Source organism: Pinus tabuliformis, chromosome X (assembly GCF_031772625.1).
Source record: "Pinus tabuliformis cultivar Carrire ecotype Pingquan chromosome X, CPIR1, whole genome shotgun sequence".
NCBI classification, from domain to species: domain Eukaryota; kingdom Viridiplantae; phylum Streptophyta; class Pinopsida; order Pinales; family Pinaceae; genus Pinus; species Pinus tabuliformis.
Genome location: NC_142308.1, coordinates 674,855,811 through 674,869,152, shown reverse-complemented (window position 1 = coordinate 674,869,152; position 13,342 = coordinate 674,855,811). Strand labels below are relative to the sequence as shown.

Here is a 13,342-nt window from a genome sequence, read left to right as displayed (position 1 = left end):
TGACAAAAGATGCAAGTTTCCCAATGTTGAAGACTTGAAGTGGATGCTAGTTTCCTGAGATTATAATTTCTGAAAAAGATGCGAATTTTTGAGGAGATGTATGAGCTACTAAGACTATTTTGAGTGATGACATTGAGCTAATAATGGCTATGGTGTGCGAGTTGATGAAGGACCTTAATGATTGTGATTTGTGAGTTAAAGGAGGACTACAAAGTCTATAAAATACAATCTATAGGAAGGATGAAGGATCATTGTGGGACAAGGCACCTTGTGACAGATTAGCTATCTTATTGAAGATGAATCATGACAGAGGGAGGGTTGACTTGGAGCACTTGTGGAGGTATTTGTCTTGGTCTTGGGTCTTGATATCTCATTTGATTTGATTCTATAAGAAGAGGATTGTTTGGGTTTTCCCCAATTGTGGGGTTTTTCCCTGGCGTGGAGCTTATATCTTGTGTTTATTGTCTCTTGTGATCTTCATGTTTATATTTTGTTAATTTTTTGATGAAGTAAAACAACACAAATAAGTTAATGAGAAGCCAACAAAGTTCACAAGTCATTATCAAGAAAGGAAAATCATCCTATATCTTGATTTTCCAACACATCCAACCTGCCTTGATCTCTTAGTCCTACAACGATCATATTTGAGAAAACCTTGCAAAACTCAATAAACTAGGAAATCTCCTTCTCCTTAAGTCGACCTTCTCCTTAAAATTCGTACTCCCCTCTAGACTGCACAGTTATGCTCTAGGTAACTCGCACTTGCCTCCATATTCCCGGTACTCACATTGTCTGTTACTTCTCTCCTAGGCAACTCGCTATATGTCTGGAACCTTTTTTGCCACTGGCACATGCATTGCTGACGCCAAAGTATGCACTGACTCGATTGGCAAGCTTGCACCGACAATTCGCAGTGTCTGCTGCAACCTTCTCTTGCTGGGAAATCATGACCTCCTTTCTTGTCACTGGAATGTTGGAAAACCTTTGAGAATTTTCTGGAAATTCCCACTACTGAACGCTATGTGTGCTTTCTCTTCCTTGTGTTGTGTTGATCTGCTACTGAAAAACCCTTATGTTGCAAATCTCTGATATGCTCGGAAACCCTTTCCGACAACCTTACTTCCTGCTGTTGCAACTAAGACAAATTGATTTTCCTTTGAATCACCTCCCTAGAACTGGAAATCAAACTCCTGCACCTGCAATTCGCATTGCCTGGATAGGCTTGCGTAGATCTGGTTCTTTGTGCTTCAGATCTCCTTGTGAACTGCACAACCCTCGCTCCCTTCACTCTAGAGCCTCTCTGATCCGATCTGCTCTGATGCCATGTGAAATTTCAACAATTGCAATTACTGAATATTATTCTCTTAACTTGTGCATTTTATTTGTCTTTTGTAAATTAATATTACGATAAATAATGAATAATTCATAATCACAATCTTCACAAATAAAACGTTGCGGAATATAAAATACGAAACTAAGAAAATATGCACACACATAAAAATATGACACCATTATTTTTGGACAATTGTCTCTGGAGAAAAACTTGAAAGGAAAACTAGTGAAGTAGATGAGGGTTTTATTATTATTATTCAGCAGTCTGAGAAATTACAATTGGTTGCCTTTCACTGACAAACCTCTATTAAACATTGATTTCCACTGACAACATTTATTGGAGACTAACTGTCTCCCTCGGCAACTGATCTGCCCCTCTCTCTTCAACTTGTACTCCCAGGCTATTCGCACTGCCTTTGGAAAATGCACATTGTTGCTTCCAGAAATTCGATCGGCCATTGGGAACTCTTCCTAGCTAGTTGTCCTGCTGCCCTTTGCCTCTAGAATCCACTCGTGCCACCTCTGGAATCCACTCTGTCCACCTTTGGAAAATAGATCTGGCCTTTAGCAACTAAAACGTGGTCTCCTTCGACAACTAGCACTGGGAAATTTGGCTACTCGCACTAGCTGATGAAGCCCCCTCTACAGATGAATTCGACCTCCTCTTCTTATCTCCCTGACACTGGAAAATACTAAGGGAAGCTCCTCCAGACTCTTGCTCCAAATCTCTCCGAAACCCGTGCCTCTGATGCTTCACTAGCTCCAACTGCACCTTTGTTGAATACCTGCAATTGGGTAGTCGAACTGCTCAAATGATACTTGATCTGATGTCTTCCTCCAAGCCCTTCGACCTGCTCTTTTAATCTCTCATTGGAGTCTCAACTACCATGATCACATCTCAACCTATGGTTAAAATCATTTTGACTTCGTTAATTAACTTTTCCAGAAGTCTTTATAGCAAAATTGAACTTCCTCAATTAATTCACTTTAATTAACCAATTTTTCAATTTTAGAATTAGGAAATATTTAATTATTGGCTAATTAATTTAATTGAGGGGTCTCCAATTCTTTTCTTATGAAACCTTTTAGGGGTTTTGGAGATCTCATGTTCCTTAGCGTCTTAGACATCATAGAGACTAGAACACCTGGTTGCTACCATAATCTAACACATAGCACATCAGCTAAAAAAAATATGCATTAAGTACCATTTGCAAGTGCACATAATATCTGAGGTGTAAGAATAGAAGCTGATATACATGGTAAGGGTCATCTATAGAAATCATGGATAATGTAAGACTGGATGATCATATATCTTATGGAAGAATTGGAAGAACAAGTCTGAATCAGTAGGTATGAGTAGGACATCTCATCAAAGCAAGCATTATAGTACTCTTGAGAGGTTGCTTTGGAAGTAGTTATCCTAGAGGGCAACAAACCCTAAGGTTTTTTGCAGGGTTCTGTTTCAGTTTAGCATTTAAAGGGCTGTGGTTTAAGGTTCACTTGCAGGCTGCAATGAAGGCTCTCAGAGAGTCAGTAATAGGCAACAACTTGGTTAAACCTTTGCAAAAAATATGGAAGAAAATAGAATCTTAATAACTATAAAAAAATCCAAAAGACCCATAAAACATTCCCAACTATTAAAAAGCAGTCAGGAAATGATGAAAGCAGCCTGTAGGGGGTACCTCAAAGAGTAAAACCGATGCCAAAACAGGCATGTAACAGTCAATTGGTGAGTAAAACCTTGTTGTTTTTGATGTCTTAGATATCCAATAGCATCTGTGGATGGTCATTGACGGATTACTTTGCCCGCCTTGTACCTTTGTTTGTCGGGGGTGAAACGAGCTCAACTAGGTAGGAAAAAATGATTGAAAATCCAAAAAACTGCTTTATAAAGATAAACTGAGACCGATATGATTTGAATCGTGAATCGAAGTGCCCGAGCTGATTTCCAATCATGGCTTTGACTTGATCGGTTTAAATTGGCTCGTTTAACGATACACTGAGGTCGATTCGATGTGAATCATGAGTCAAAGTAGCCGAGCTTATTTCAAATCATGATTTTGACGTGCAAGGTTTGAATTAGCTCATTTAATGGCAAATCCGAGTGAAAATCGCGATTTTTTGGTTGATGTCGCAATTCTTGTTTCATTGATCTTTAGTATGTACTCTTTAGTAGGAAGAAGCTGCTAGGTGTGATACAAAAAGAGATAGCTATTACACAAAATACAAATCACACTGTATTGATCATATAAAGCAATTACATATATAATATTTAGATCACTGACTTCGAAAAATTATGACTTAGAGATGAAAAGACTCCAATTCATAACTTAGGAATCAAAACTTCTAGATTGACTCCTCGTAACTGATAATGACAACTATACATAATATGGAAGCATTACTTCCAACACCCTCCCTTAATGCTTACATGTAACAAATATAAAAACACATATTAGAACAACAGATGAATCTTTGTCAGATTTGTCTGATATGGCCATTAGTAGCACTCATACCCACTCTGAGATCTCATGGTTTCCGCTCTTTTCTTCACCACACTTTCGAGCTTCCCACTTGATCCATTTAAGACATAACCGCTTCAGACCATCATTGACGTGCTTTGCAGAATTGACGCTTCTCAACCTCCCGGAGTGCAACGGGTCAGTCTCGATACTAAACCATCCTATGGAAGTGCCACCATCTGTGAATCCACGACCCTTTGTAGCCGTCATCATTTATCTAGGATAGCATTTCGGGTACAGATTTCCGTTCTTTTCTTCACCACACTTTTGAGCTTCCCACTTGATCCATTTAATACATAACCGCTTCAGACCATCATTGATGTGCTTTGCAGAATTGACGCTTCTCAACCTCCCGGAGTGCAACGGGTCAGTCTCGATACTAAACCATCCTATGGAAGTGCCACCATCTGTGAATCCATCACCCTCTGTAGCCGTCGTCATTTATCTAGGATAGCATTTTGGGTACAGAATGTCTTCAACAGACAATTCTACAACTTGACCTTATATAAAATAACCTCTACTGCTCTCGGAGAACGACAGGTCACACCAGCTTGACCTTATTAAGAATTACCTGTGACTAGTGATCCCAAAGCACGACAGGTCACATTAATCTATTAAATAATTGACCCATTCTTTGTAGTTCTTTTTTTTATTTCTTTTTTTTCATACAATTCCCTTTCACCATTAAAATTCCTAAGCATAAATTTTCCCCTTTTTATTTTATAAAACTCCTCTCACCAATAAATAAAAGGTACTACTCTCACCAATAAATAAAAGGTAGACCAACCAATATTAAAATAACCTTAAAGTATAAGGTTCAAAACTAAATAACATGCCCAATATGGCTGAACCATTCCGACATTCAACCATATCACTTGGTTAGAAAGTGCATGCTTCCATTTCCGGAATTGTTCAACGAAGATCAATGGAGCGATTGCAGATTTTCCATTGAACAAGAAAACTTTGCAGCGAACAATCCCGCCCAAAATACGATGAAATCCTGGTATTGCAAAAACAATCGTATTTCGGTGGCATCAAATTACAATCGTGCTATATCAAAGTGCTTGCAACAAAACATCAAATCCCCCTCTTTGCCTATTGTAGCGTAGATACAATGTACCTTGCCCAACAATTTGGAGGTGGGCTTTGCTCCTTCATTAACAATCCGTTCATTACCACGATCGTCCATTTCATGACCTTTAAAGCACTGCCACTCTTGGTCACAGAGCTAATGGAATTCACTCACAGCAACACACAATTGGATATATTTCTTTGAATAGGGTTCCAAGTGTAACCGTGATGTCATGTTCCGTTCTGCTATTGTGGATGGCCCGGTTTCAATTCTTCTCAACGGTCATGGTGCCCCAATTTCATGGGAAGAACAATCTCCTATAGGCCATGGAGAATCCTACATCTTGTAAGTGACAAGAAAGAAAGAAAGAAAGAAAGTATTTTAACGTCTATGAGGCTAAAGATAGCCTATGGGGCAGATTGCTTCTTCATCTGCTTTATGTATTCAACCCTTTTTTTGTGAAGCTTCAAAATAAATGCTCCCATATTCCAGACAAAACCCTCGCTAAATAGATTATCCCAAGCGCTGGCTGCCAGCATATCTGCATAACTTTCCCTATTGTTTGTGAAAGCCTCACTTTCTAAAATGAAATGTTTTTCTGTTTCCACTTTTTCGGAAGAACAAAAAATGCATTATTTTTCCTCCCACACTTCCTTTGGCCTTTTCCAGCGCCTTATTTCATAATGGAGTTGATGAGAATTAGTCCTTAACTAAGCAATAAGAATTTTGGCTCTCCAAGAGATATTGACCTTTATGTATGCTTTTGGTTGATAACTATGAGTGGGATTAAACACTTCAATATAGTAAATTTTCTTTCTTCCTAGCTCCTTATCCCAAGTATGCTTGTGGAACTTTTCCATAACAAAAGCTTTTATCTCTTTGTTGTTTATGGGACACTGGTTCAAGCAAATACCCATTTACTAAACCATTTGTTATTTTGTTGCATCCAAATTTTTTTGTTCTTGCACAATCTATTATTAAAGACAACCTTAAGCCATCTACCCTCTTCCATTTGCTCATTTTTTTTTAAATACCTTATGACTCGCACCATATCAATTGCTTCAATAGGAGCAATCCCTGTTTCACTCAACAAAATATCATAAGGAACTGCACTTTTAATCTTAAATTTGTTTGTAATCAAACGCTTCTGAATTTTCTCAATTTGTCTCCATTGCATGTCGGATGTACTGCCGGCCCATAGTTCACAACCATAGAGAATTACCAGAAGCCCAAAAAGAGTTTGAGTGGTTTTCCAATCCCATAACTCTGCCTCTCTACATCTATTTTGAAAAGCATAAAATGCTTTCCAACTCCCCAAAGTTCTTTTCTTTCTACAACCATTCCAGCTTAGATTTTTGTTGAAGTCAATTCCTAGGTATTTGTAATCCGCAACTTTTTTCATAATATTGCCTTCAAAGTAGAACTTATGTTGGTTATGTTTTCTTTTCTTAGAGAAGACCACTACTTTCGTTTCGCTGATGTTGACTTGCATCTCCACACTTCTACAAAAATGCTCAAGGGATAGTAAGTGCTCTTGCAAACCAAGCGCTGATTTAGCAATCAGAGTAAGGTCATTTGCTTATAAAAGAAGCCTTATAACAAACTTGCCCAAATAGATACCGTCACCCCCTTGCGAATTTAACCACTCCTCAAGCTTTGTCGATATATAAACCAAAAAGAGTAGGAGACAGTGGGCAACCTTGTTTGACCCCGATATTGCTTCTAAAACTTTCAGAAATGCGTGCGGAAGTTCTAATTTTGACTTTCACCTCTTCATATAGCGTATGCACCGCTGCTCTCAAATGTTTAGGAACCCCAAGTTCCTCCATTCTGTGCCAAAGCTTATCCCTAGGAACCTTGTCAAACGCTTTTCTGAAATCAACAAAGCAGCAAAAGACTTCTTCCTTTTTTTCCCAAACTTTTTCAATGATGTGCCTTAAAGTTATACAATGATCAACTGTGGAATGTTTAGGTTTAAAACTTGCTTGCCCTTTAGCACGCTTATCTCTTTCTTCTGCCTACTTTCTAATTTTGTTTTCTAGCATGCTTCCAAATAGCTTTGCAAACAAAGGGTTTATCATGATGGTCCTATAATGGGAGGGATTATTGATGTCACCGCTCTTGAAAAAAGAACCTATTACAACCTTAAACAGAAACTTTTCTAGGGGCACAGGCGCATCAATGGCAGCAACCACTGCCTCACAACGTCCTCACATTGTTCATTCTAACGCTTATTTGCCAGATCAATTTCTTTGCTCGGAAGACGTAGCCCAACTTTGTCCAATATATTCACACAATACTCAGATCTAGACAGTGGGGTAATTTACAAACCAACACACAAAACACAACAATATTTTCTACTACACCATAAACCTTCATGCACACATATAAGCTACAACTATAATTATAAAGCAATAAAACTCAATGCTCTCTCACATCTTCCTGGCCCTCCCTTGAGGGAGTCAAGCCAGTACCCGCTCTGACCCTCCCTTGAGGGAGTCAAGCTAGTACTCACTCTGATACCATGATAGAAAAATAGAAGAGAGCAGAGATAGCTATTACACACAACACAAATCACACTATATTGTATTGATCACATAAAGTAATTACATATATAAGACTCAGATCACTGACTTCGACAAATTATGACCTATACATGACAAGATTTCAGCCTGGATGTACTTGTGTAGACATCCATGGTATTTGAGCACCAAATGCTGCTTAGTATCCTTGATACTTAGCTTCGTGCGAAGGGTAAGGAAAATATTTGTGAACTATGGCACATCTTGGTCCCTTCTCTTCTGTAGCGTGGTCCACTTTATGTATTTATCTTCATAGCTCTCGACAAGGTAATATTGTTCCTTGATGGCGTCTTGGAAAGAATCCCAAGTGGGTGCAGTTGAAAACAGCGAGGGTTCACTCTCATCTTTTTGTTCACAATAGGTTTCTTGTGGGGTGATTTTGAGAAGTGCAAAAGTAATCTTTTCCAATTGGAAAAGTCATGAACTGAAAAATATCCTTCCAACACATTTAACTCATAACTCATAGCTTAGTAATCAACACCTATTAGATTGACTCATCGTAATTCATAATAACAACTATACATAACATGGAAGCATTACTTTCAACATCGTGCAATCAAGGTCAACTAAAGTATCATAAAATACAAAGTTATAATTTAAATTAGCAAGAAAAGGAGGCGGGAATCATATTTTTCATTCTTAACCACATGATTGTGCAGAATTCATATGTAAGTTAAATACATTAAATGTTAACGAGGCATTTGATCTTAATATCCATATTAGTTACTAGTTGTTATAGTAGTTTCCTTGTAAAGACAGGCTAATCTATTGTTTGAAGTGGAGAGTTGAGTGCAAGACGAGAGATAATCCATTGACTATGTTTTGATTTGAAGTGGAAAGTAGTGCATAAGAATTGTGTAGTTTTTAGGAAGCTTTGGAATCATATTGTTGTCCATTTGATGCATTTTAACTATATACCGAATGTTTTTTGGTTTTTCATGTCATGATCTTTTATTCCATTCTAATTCGGTCTTGCATCTACAGAGCGTGCTGGTGCTGAGGTGGTAGAATGTGCATGTGTCATTGAGTTGCCTGCATTAAAGGTTGGTTTGCCAAACTTTTGTGGGTTTTCTTTCATCTTTTTTTTTTCATATTCGGTTTTATGAAGCATTGGAATGCGATAACTTGAGCGGATTTGTTCTGAAAATTCTACAAGTATTAGGAGTTTTGAACGAGTCTTTGTTCATGTTTGCTAACTTATACACGGAGTATTGCTTTCCACATTGTTTATTCCGGCTTTCATTCAAATCTCAAAGAAGGTTCGAGTACTGTCATGCATTAATTTCTACCTCTATACAAATATTCTACATCTGCCTATTTCTGTTATTTTCTGTTTCTGTTGCGCCTAAAATAAAGGAATTTCAATTCGGCTCTGAGATATATTTTAGGTCTACTCGGAAATGTGATTGGATGCATCGGTAGTATGAACGTGTTATTATCATGTAATTGTGTTGCAGTACGAGTAATATCAAATTTCGTGGCTTTGGGGTACAAAACACAAGTAGTTTTCGTCTTTTTAAATTGACGATTCTCGCTCAGGAAAACAATATGGAAATGCTTTTTTATTAACTCTACCTTGTGTTCAAGTTAGCATCGACAAGTAGACTTTAGATAGTTCTCTATTTTAACTGTATGTTGTATTCAAGTTAGCATCGACCAGCCGTCCTTAGGAAGTTTTTCTATTTTGTCTCCCAAACCCAATTCTGAAAGCTGGATATTTTACTTTATCGTAATATGATTTTTTTAAACGGAGCGGGAGAAATTGGTAACTGGTTGGGTGGAATCACTTCCTTTATGCTGTGATTATAAACTCCAGCTTTTTATGCAAAGGTGATAATCGTGTACAGAATTTGAATTGAAGAGAATTTTAGCCCATAGTTTATTGGTTATATGTTTTGGAAGGTTATATAGTTTAGTTGGGATTACGAATTTAAGTGCGAACTCTTTATAATTAGTGATCAATGTTTTTAGGGGTGCAGAATTCTGGTTACAAACTGATTTTAAATAACAAATCTAACTAAAAAAATTCTGCCAAATTCCAAAAACACTCCAAAAGATATAAAATTTAAAAAACGCAAAAATTTTAACACAATTCTCTTTAGATGAATTCCAATTACTCTGTTTACTTTTGATGCAGCTTTCATGCAATGTCCAATCGCGTGCCTATATTAAACAAAATCCCCAACTCCCCAGCATTCCATGTAGCCCATATGAATTTCAAGCACTCCATCTACCCTAATGCAGTTCTTTCATGCAATGTCCCTATTCATGTGCCTAGTTTAAACAAAAATCCCAGTCACTTCATCTACCCCATATGAACCTCAACCACTTGATCACCTTGACCAGTTTTGTAACATCATTTTAGATGTCTTTTTTTCAATTATTATTTGATATTTATTGTAATATGAATACGTGTGCAGGGTCGGGGAAAGTTGGATGGGAAGGCACTCTACATTTTAGTAGAGTCTCGCTAATAGACAGTGCACGACAGGCATTTGGTGGTTGAGGAGGAAGAGGATTTTATTTGTATTCAATTTTTTTTCCACTGCAAGAGTGCATGAGTTGTGGCGAGCGAGACAGACCTTAATAGTAAGGTCACCTGTATATTATACATTAATTCATCTCATCATTTGAGTATGAGTAGCGTTAATTTATTTGGAAATTGTAGTCAGATTCATATTACACATAGAATACATACAGATAGATATTTATAATTTCATTTTGACTTTTCAAAGGATTATTATCGTAGCGATTTGCAATTCTCATATGCAAAATCATTTCCATTTTCTGTCATAATGGACTCGATTTTTTTTTTGGTTACAAGCCTGACTGACTATAAGACTGAAAGATGAAAGTGGTCCTTATATAACAGATTAATTACAGCCAGTACACACTAATCGTGGTTTCTATCTACAACGTATTAGAAGATTAATATGTTGAGAAGCTTTTATATATCTTTAAGATCTCCCCTTTATATTCCATTTTATGATCAGCAAGCGATGTGACGGAGGCATTCCTATGCTAGATTCATCTTTCGTCAGAATTGGCAGATGCCAGCGAGGGAATCGTTTTATAGGGACCTCCATTCCATCCCCAGGTGAAGGGGTGTGAGTGAGCAAGTGTAAAAGATAATAAAAGCTCTTAGTTCTGTCTACCTGCACAGGCAGGGGATACATACGTATTGCATATCAAGGTTCTTGGAATGAATGAGTGGCTTGCTTTCATTTTGGAAACTCATATTGACAGCTCCAGCCTCCATCAGAAGTACACTCTTTCCAATCGTTTGGTATGCATGCAAACAAAAATTATGAGTGCTTACTTTGCATGAAAGTAGAGGAAAAGGTAAATGGTCAATGTTTGTAACTTCTGGTTAGAAAATTAAGAACGGCGTGCAGAGTTTGGGACTCGTAGGTATGCGTAGGCTTACGACATTGATGCCATGCTTCATGTTAGAATCTAAACCCTCTAAGGTTCTAATTCTACAAAAGCTAGTTTTGTATTAATAGATTTATATGGGAAAACTTTGTGCAATATTTGGAATTGAGAGGTTTTTTTTTTCTAAGTTAAGACTAATCTAAGTACCCACGGGGGATTTGAACCGGTGACCTATCGCAAGGAGTGCCTTAACAGCGCATCCATTCACCGTCAATCTAAAGCCCGTGGGCATTCGGAATTGAGAGTTACACACACAAATGCCATCCCAAATTTGGTAGTCAATTCATTATTTGATAAGTTGGCAGAGGTTTCAGTCTCTGGAAGTTTCAATTAACAATTTTCTTTGTTGCAAAATTGGTATAAAACTCGTCCAAAAATCTTGTAAAAGTTATGTTTGATGTTCAACCAATCAACAAACATAGCCTATGTTTAATGGTTCTGGTATTCTGTTATTGTTGTAAGTTACAATTGTTTAATTTGGTATTTTCATCGTTACAAAATGTTTACATTAAAATTGTCAAAGACTTAGGAAGCCAGTATTTTTGGTTTTTTGGTCACGAATACTGTGAATATAGATGAAATGTGCTTCAGTAGTAATAAAATAATCCACTAGGAAATGATCAATTAAAGTTGAAGGAAGTTTTATGAAAAAAAATTGCATGGTTAATTAAAGTCGAAGGAAGTTTTATGAAAAATAATTGCATGGTCAATTAAAGTTAGAGGAAGTTTTATGAAAACAAATTGCATTTAAGACTTTTGTAGCATATGAAGATGTAAATTGTATAAAAGAGTGGACTATGTATTAAAAATGCTGTTTAAAATGATGGGTAATAGAGTATATTAATCCTGGTAAAAAAATAGTTTTATTTAAGATAGATTTTAAAGTATATAAAAAAAAAGTAAACACACATTTAAGAAGAGATGATTTTATAATAATTTTTAATGAGTGTTGATTTGATATTTTGAATGAAATTTATTTCAATATATTTTTTTTATTAAAAAAAATGGTTAGGAATTTGTATTATTAAAAAAAATTGGTTACTAGGCCAGAACTTTTATATATTTTAATATTCTTTTGAAGCTTGAAATTGAGTACTAGCTTCAATCAAAACACTCAAACGAATTTCCCATGATGAAAATATTGTAGACTTTTTCCGACTAAAAGTTCTCCAAAAAACTCTCAATATCCAGGTATAATTACATTCCATTATTCGCTATTTTTTTTTCTTTGTCTAACTTATTGTTTTTCTTGGTGAAATGTCTTTTTCCTTTCTTCCCAACTTCAATCCAACCTATGTTTTCTTTAAGGCACATCATTCTTTGGCAAGTGAAATTTGGCTGCATTCTCATATGCCTAATATGTCCAAAAATATACTTTTCTAGTAAGAATCCTAGTGGATTTAGGAGGGGATGTGTTTTCTGCTAGGGTTTGTGCTTTTCTACTTTTGTTGACTCTAGAAGATTTTGTTGCCGCTGATGTTCTTTGGTCGTATTTGCTTCCTTATATTCAATTTCTTTTTTTTTTAATTATTATTATTATTATCTTGAAGTACGTCTTATTTAAATATCATATAGTGAATATTGTGAGCTCCTTCCCACCATTAGGGCCTTCAAATATTTTCTTGGTCTTTGCTGTTTTGTAAATGCTTGGGGCTTGGTTTTGTAAACGCTTGGGGCATTGTCTTATTTAAAATATCATATAGTGAATATTGTGAGCTCCTTCCCACCATTAGGGCCTTCAAATATTTTCTTGGTCTTTGCTGTTTTGTAAATGCTTGGGGCTTGGTTTTGTAAACGCTTGGGGCATTGTCTTATTTAAATATCATATAGTGAATATTGTGAGCTCCTTCCCACCATTAGGGCGTTCAAATATTTTCTTGGTCTTCGCTGTTTTGTAAATGCTTGGGGCTTGGTTTTGTAAATGCTTGGGGCATTGTTTAATTACGTGCCCTGTTTCATAGCATGCTTTACACTGGAAATAAATGTTCTCATAATTGAGCTTTTGGACCCAAACATAGTTTGGAGCCGTCAAATTAATTTATGTGGGAAAACCCTTGTTAAAGTCCATCTCCACACATTCGGGGATAAGTACTCTTGAAAAAAATTGCAGTTTCAAGACAACAATGATAAAACTTTTCCAACGCATTCCTAATAGAGGAAAATGATGGAAGATTTCAGAATTGCAAGGGAAGGTTTGGAAGCCTTACCCAAATTAGAGTAGTAGAGATTGACGTCGTTACTAAATCAAAAGTGAGATTCTAGGGTTGCATGAAGAGATTGGCACTAGTCCAAAACCATGACCCAACTTTGCAAATGGTCTTCTAGTCCTCTAAATAATAAAAAACCACAACGAAAAATCTCGAGCCAAAGGGTAAATATTTATTTCATCCATCAAAGGGGGC

General features: G+C 36.6%; 1 protein-coding gene across 1 annotated transcript in view; it reads left to right on the top strand.

Annotated features, from left to right (window-relative positions):
• Nucleotides 1–10,245, top strand: part of LOC149141783 (adenine phosphoribosyltransferase 3-like) — a 161,296-nt gene extending 151,051 nt beyond the window's left edge. Inside the window, exons 5-6 of the mRNA XM_089446205.1 lie at nt 8,490–8,548; nt 9,926–10,245. Of these exons, the coding sequence (XP_089302331.1) occupies nt 8,490–8,548; nt 9,926–9,979 (113 nt within the window). The 3' untranslated portion in view covers nt 9,980–10,245. The remainder of the gene's footprint in view (nt 1–8,489; nt 8,549–9,925) is intronic.
• The last annotated feature ends 3,097 nt before the right edge of the window (nt 10,246–13,342 follow it).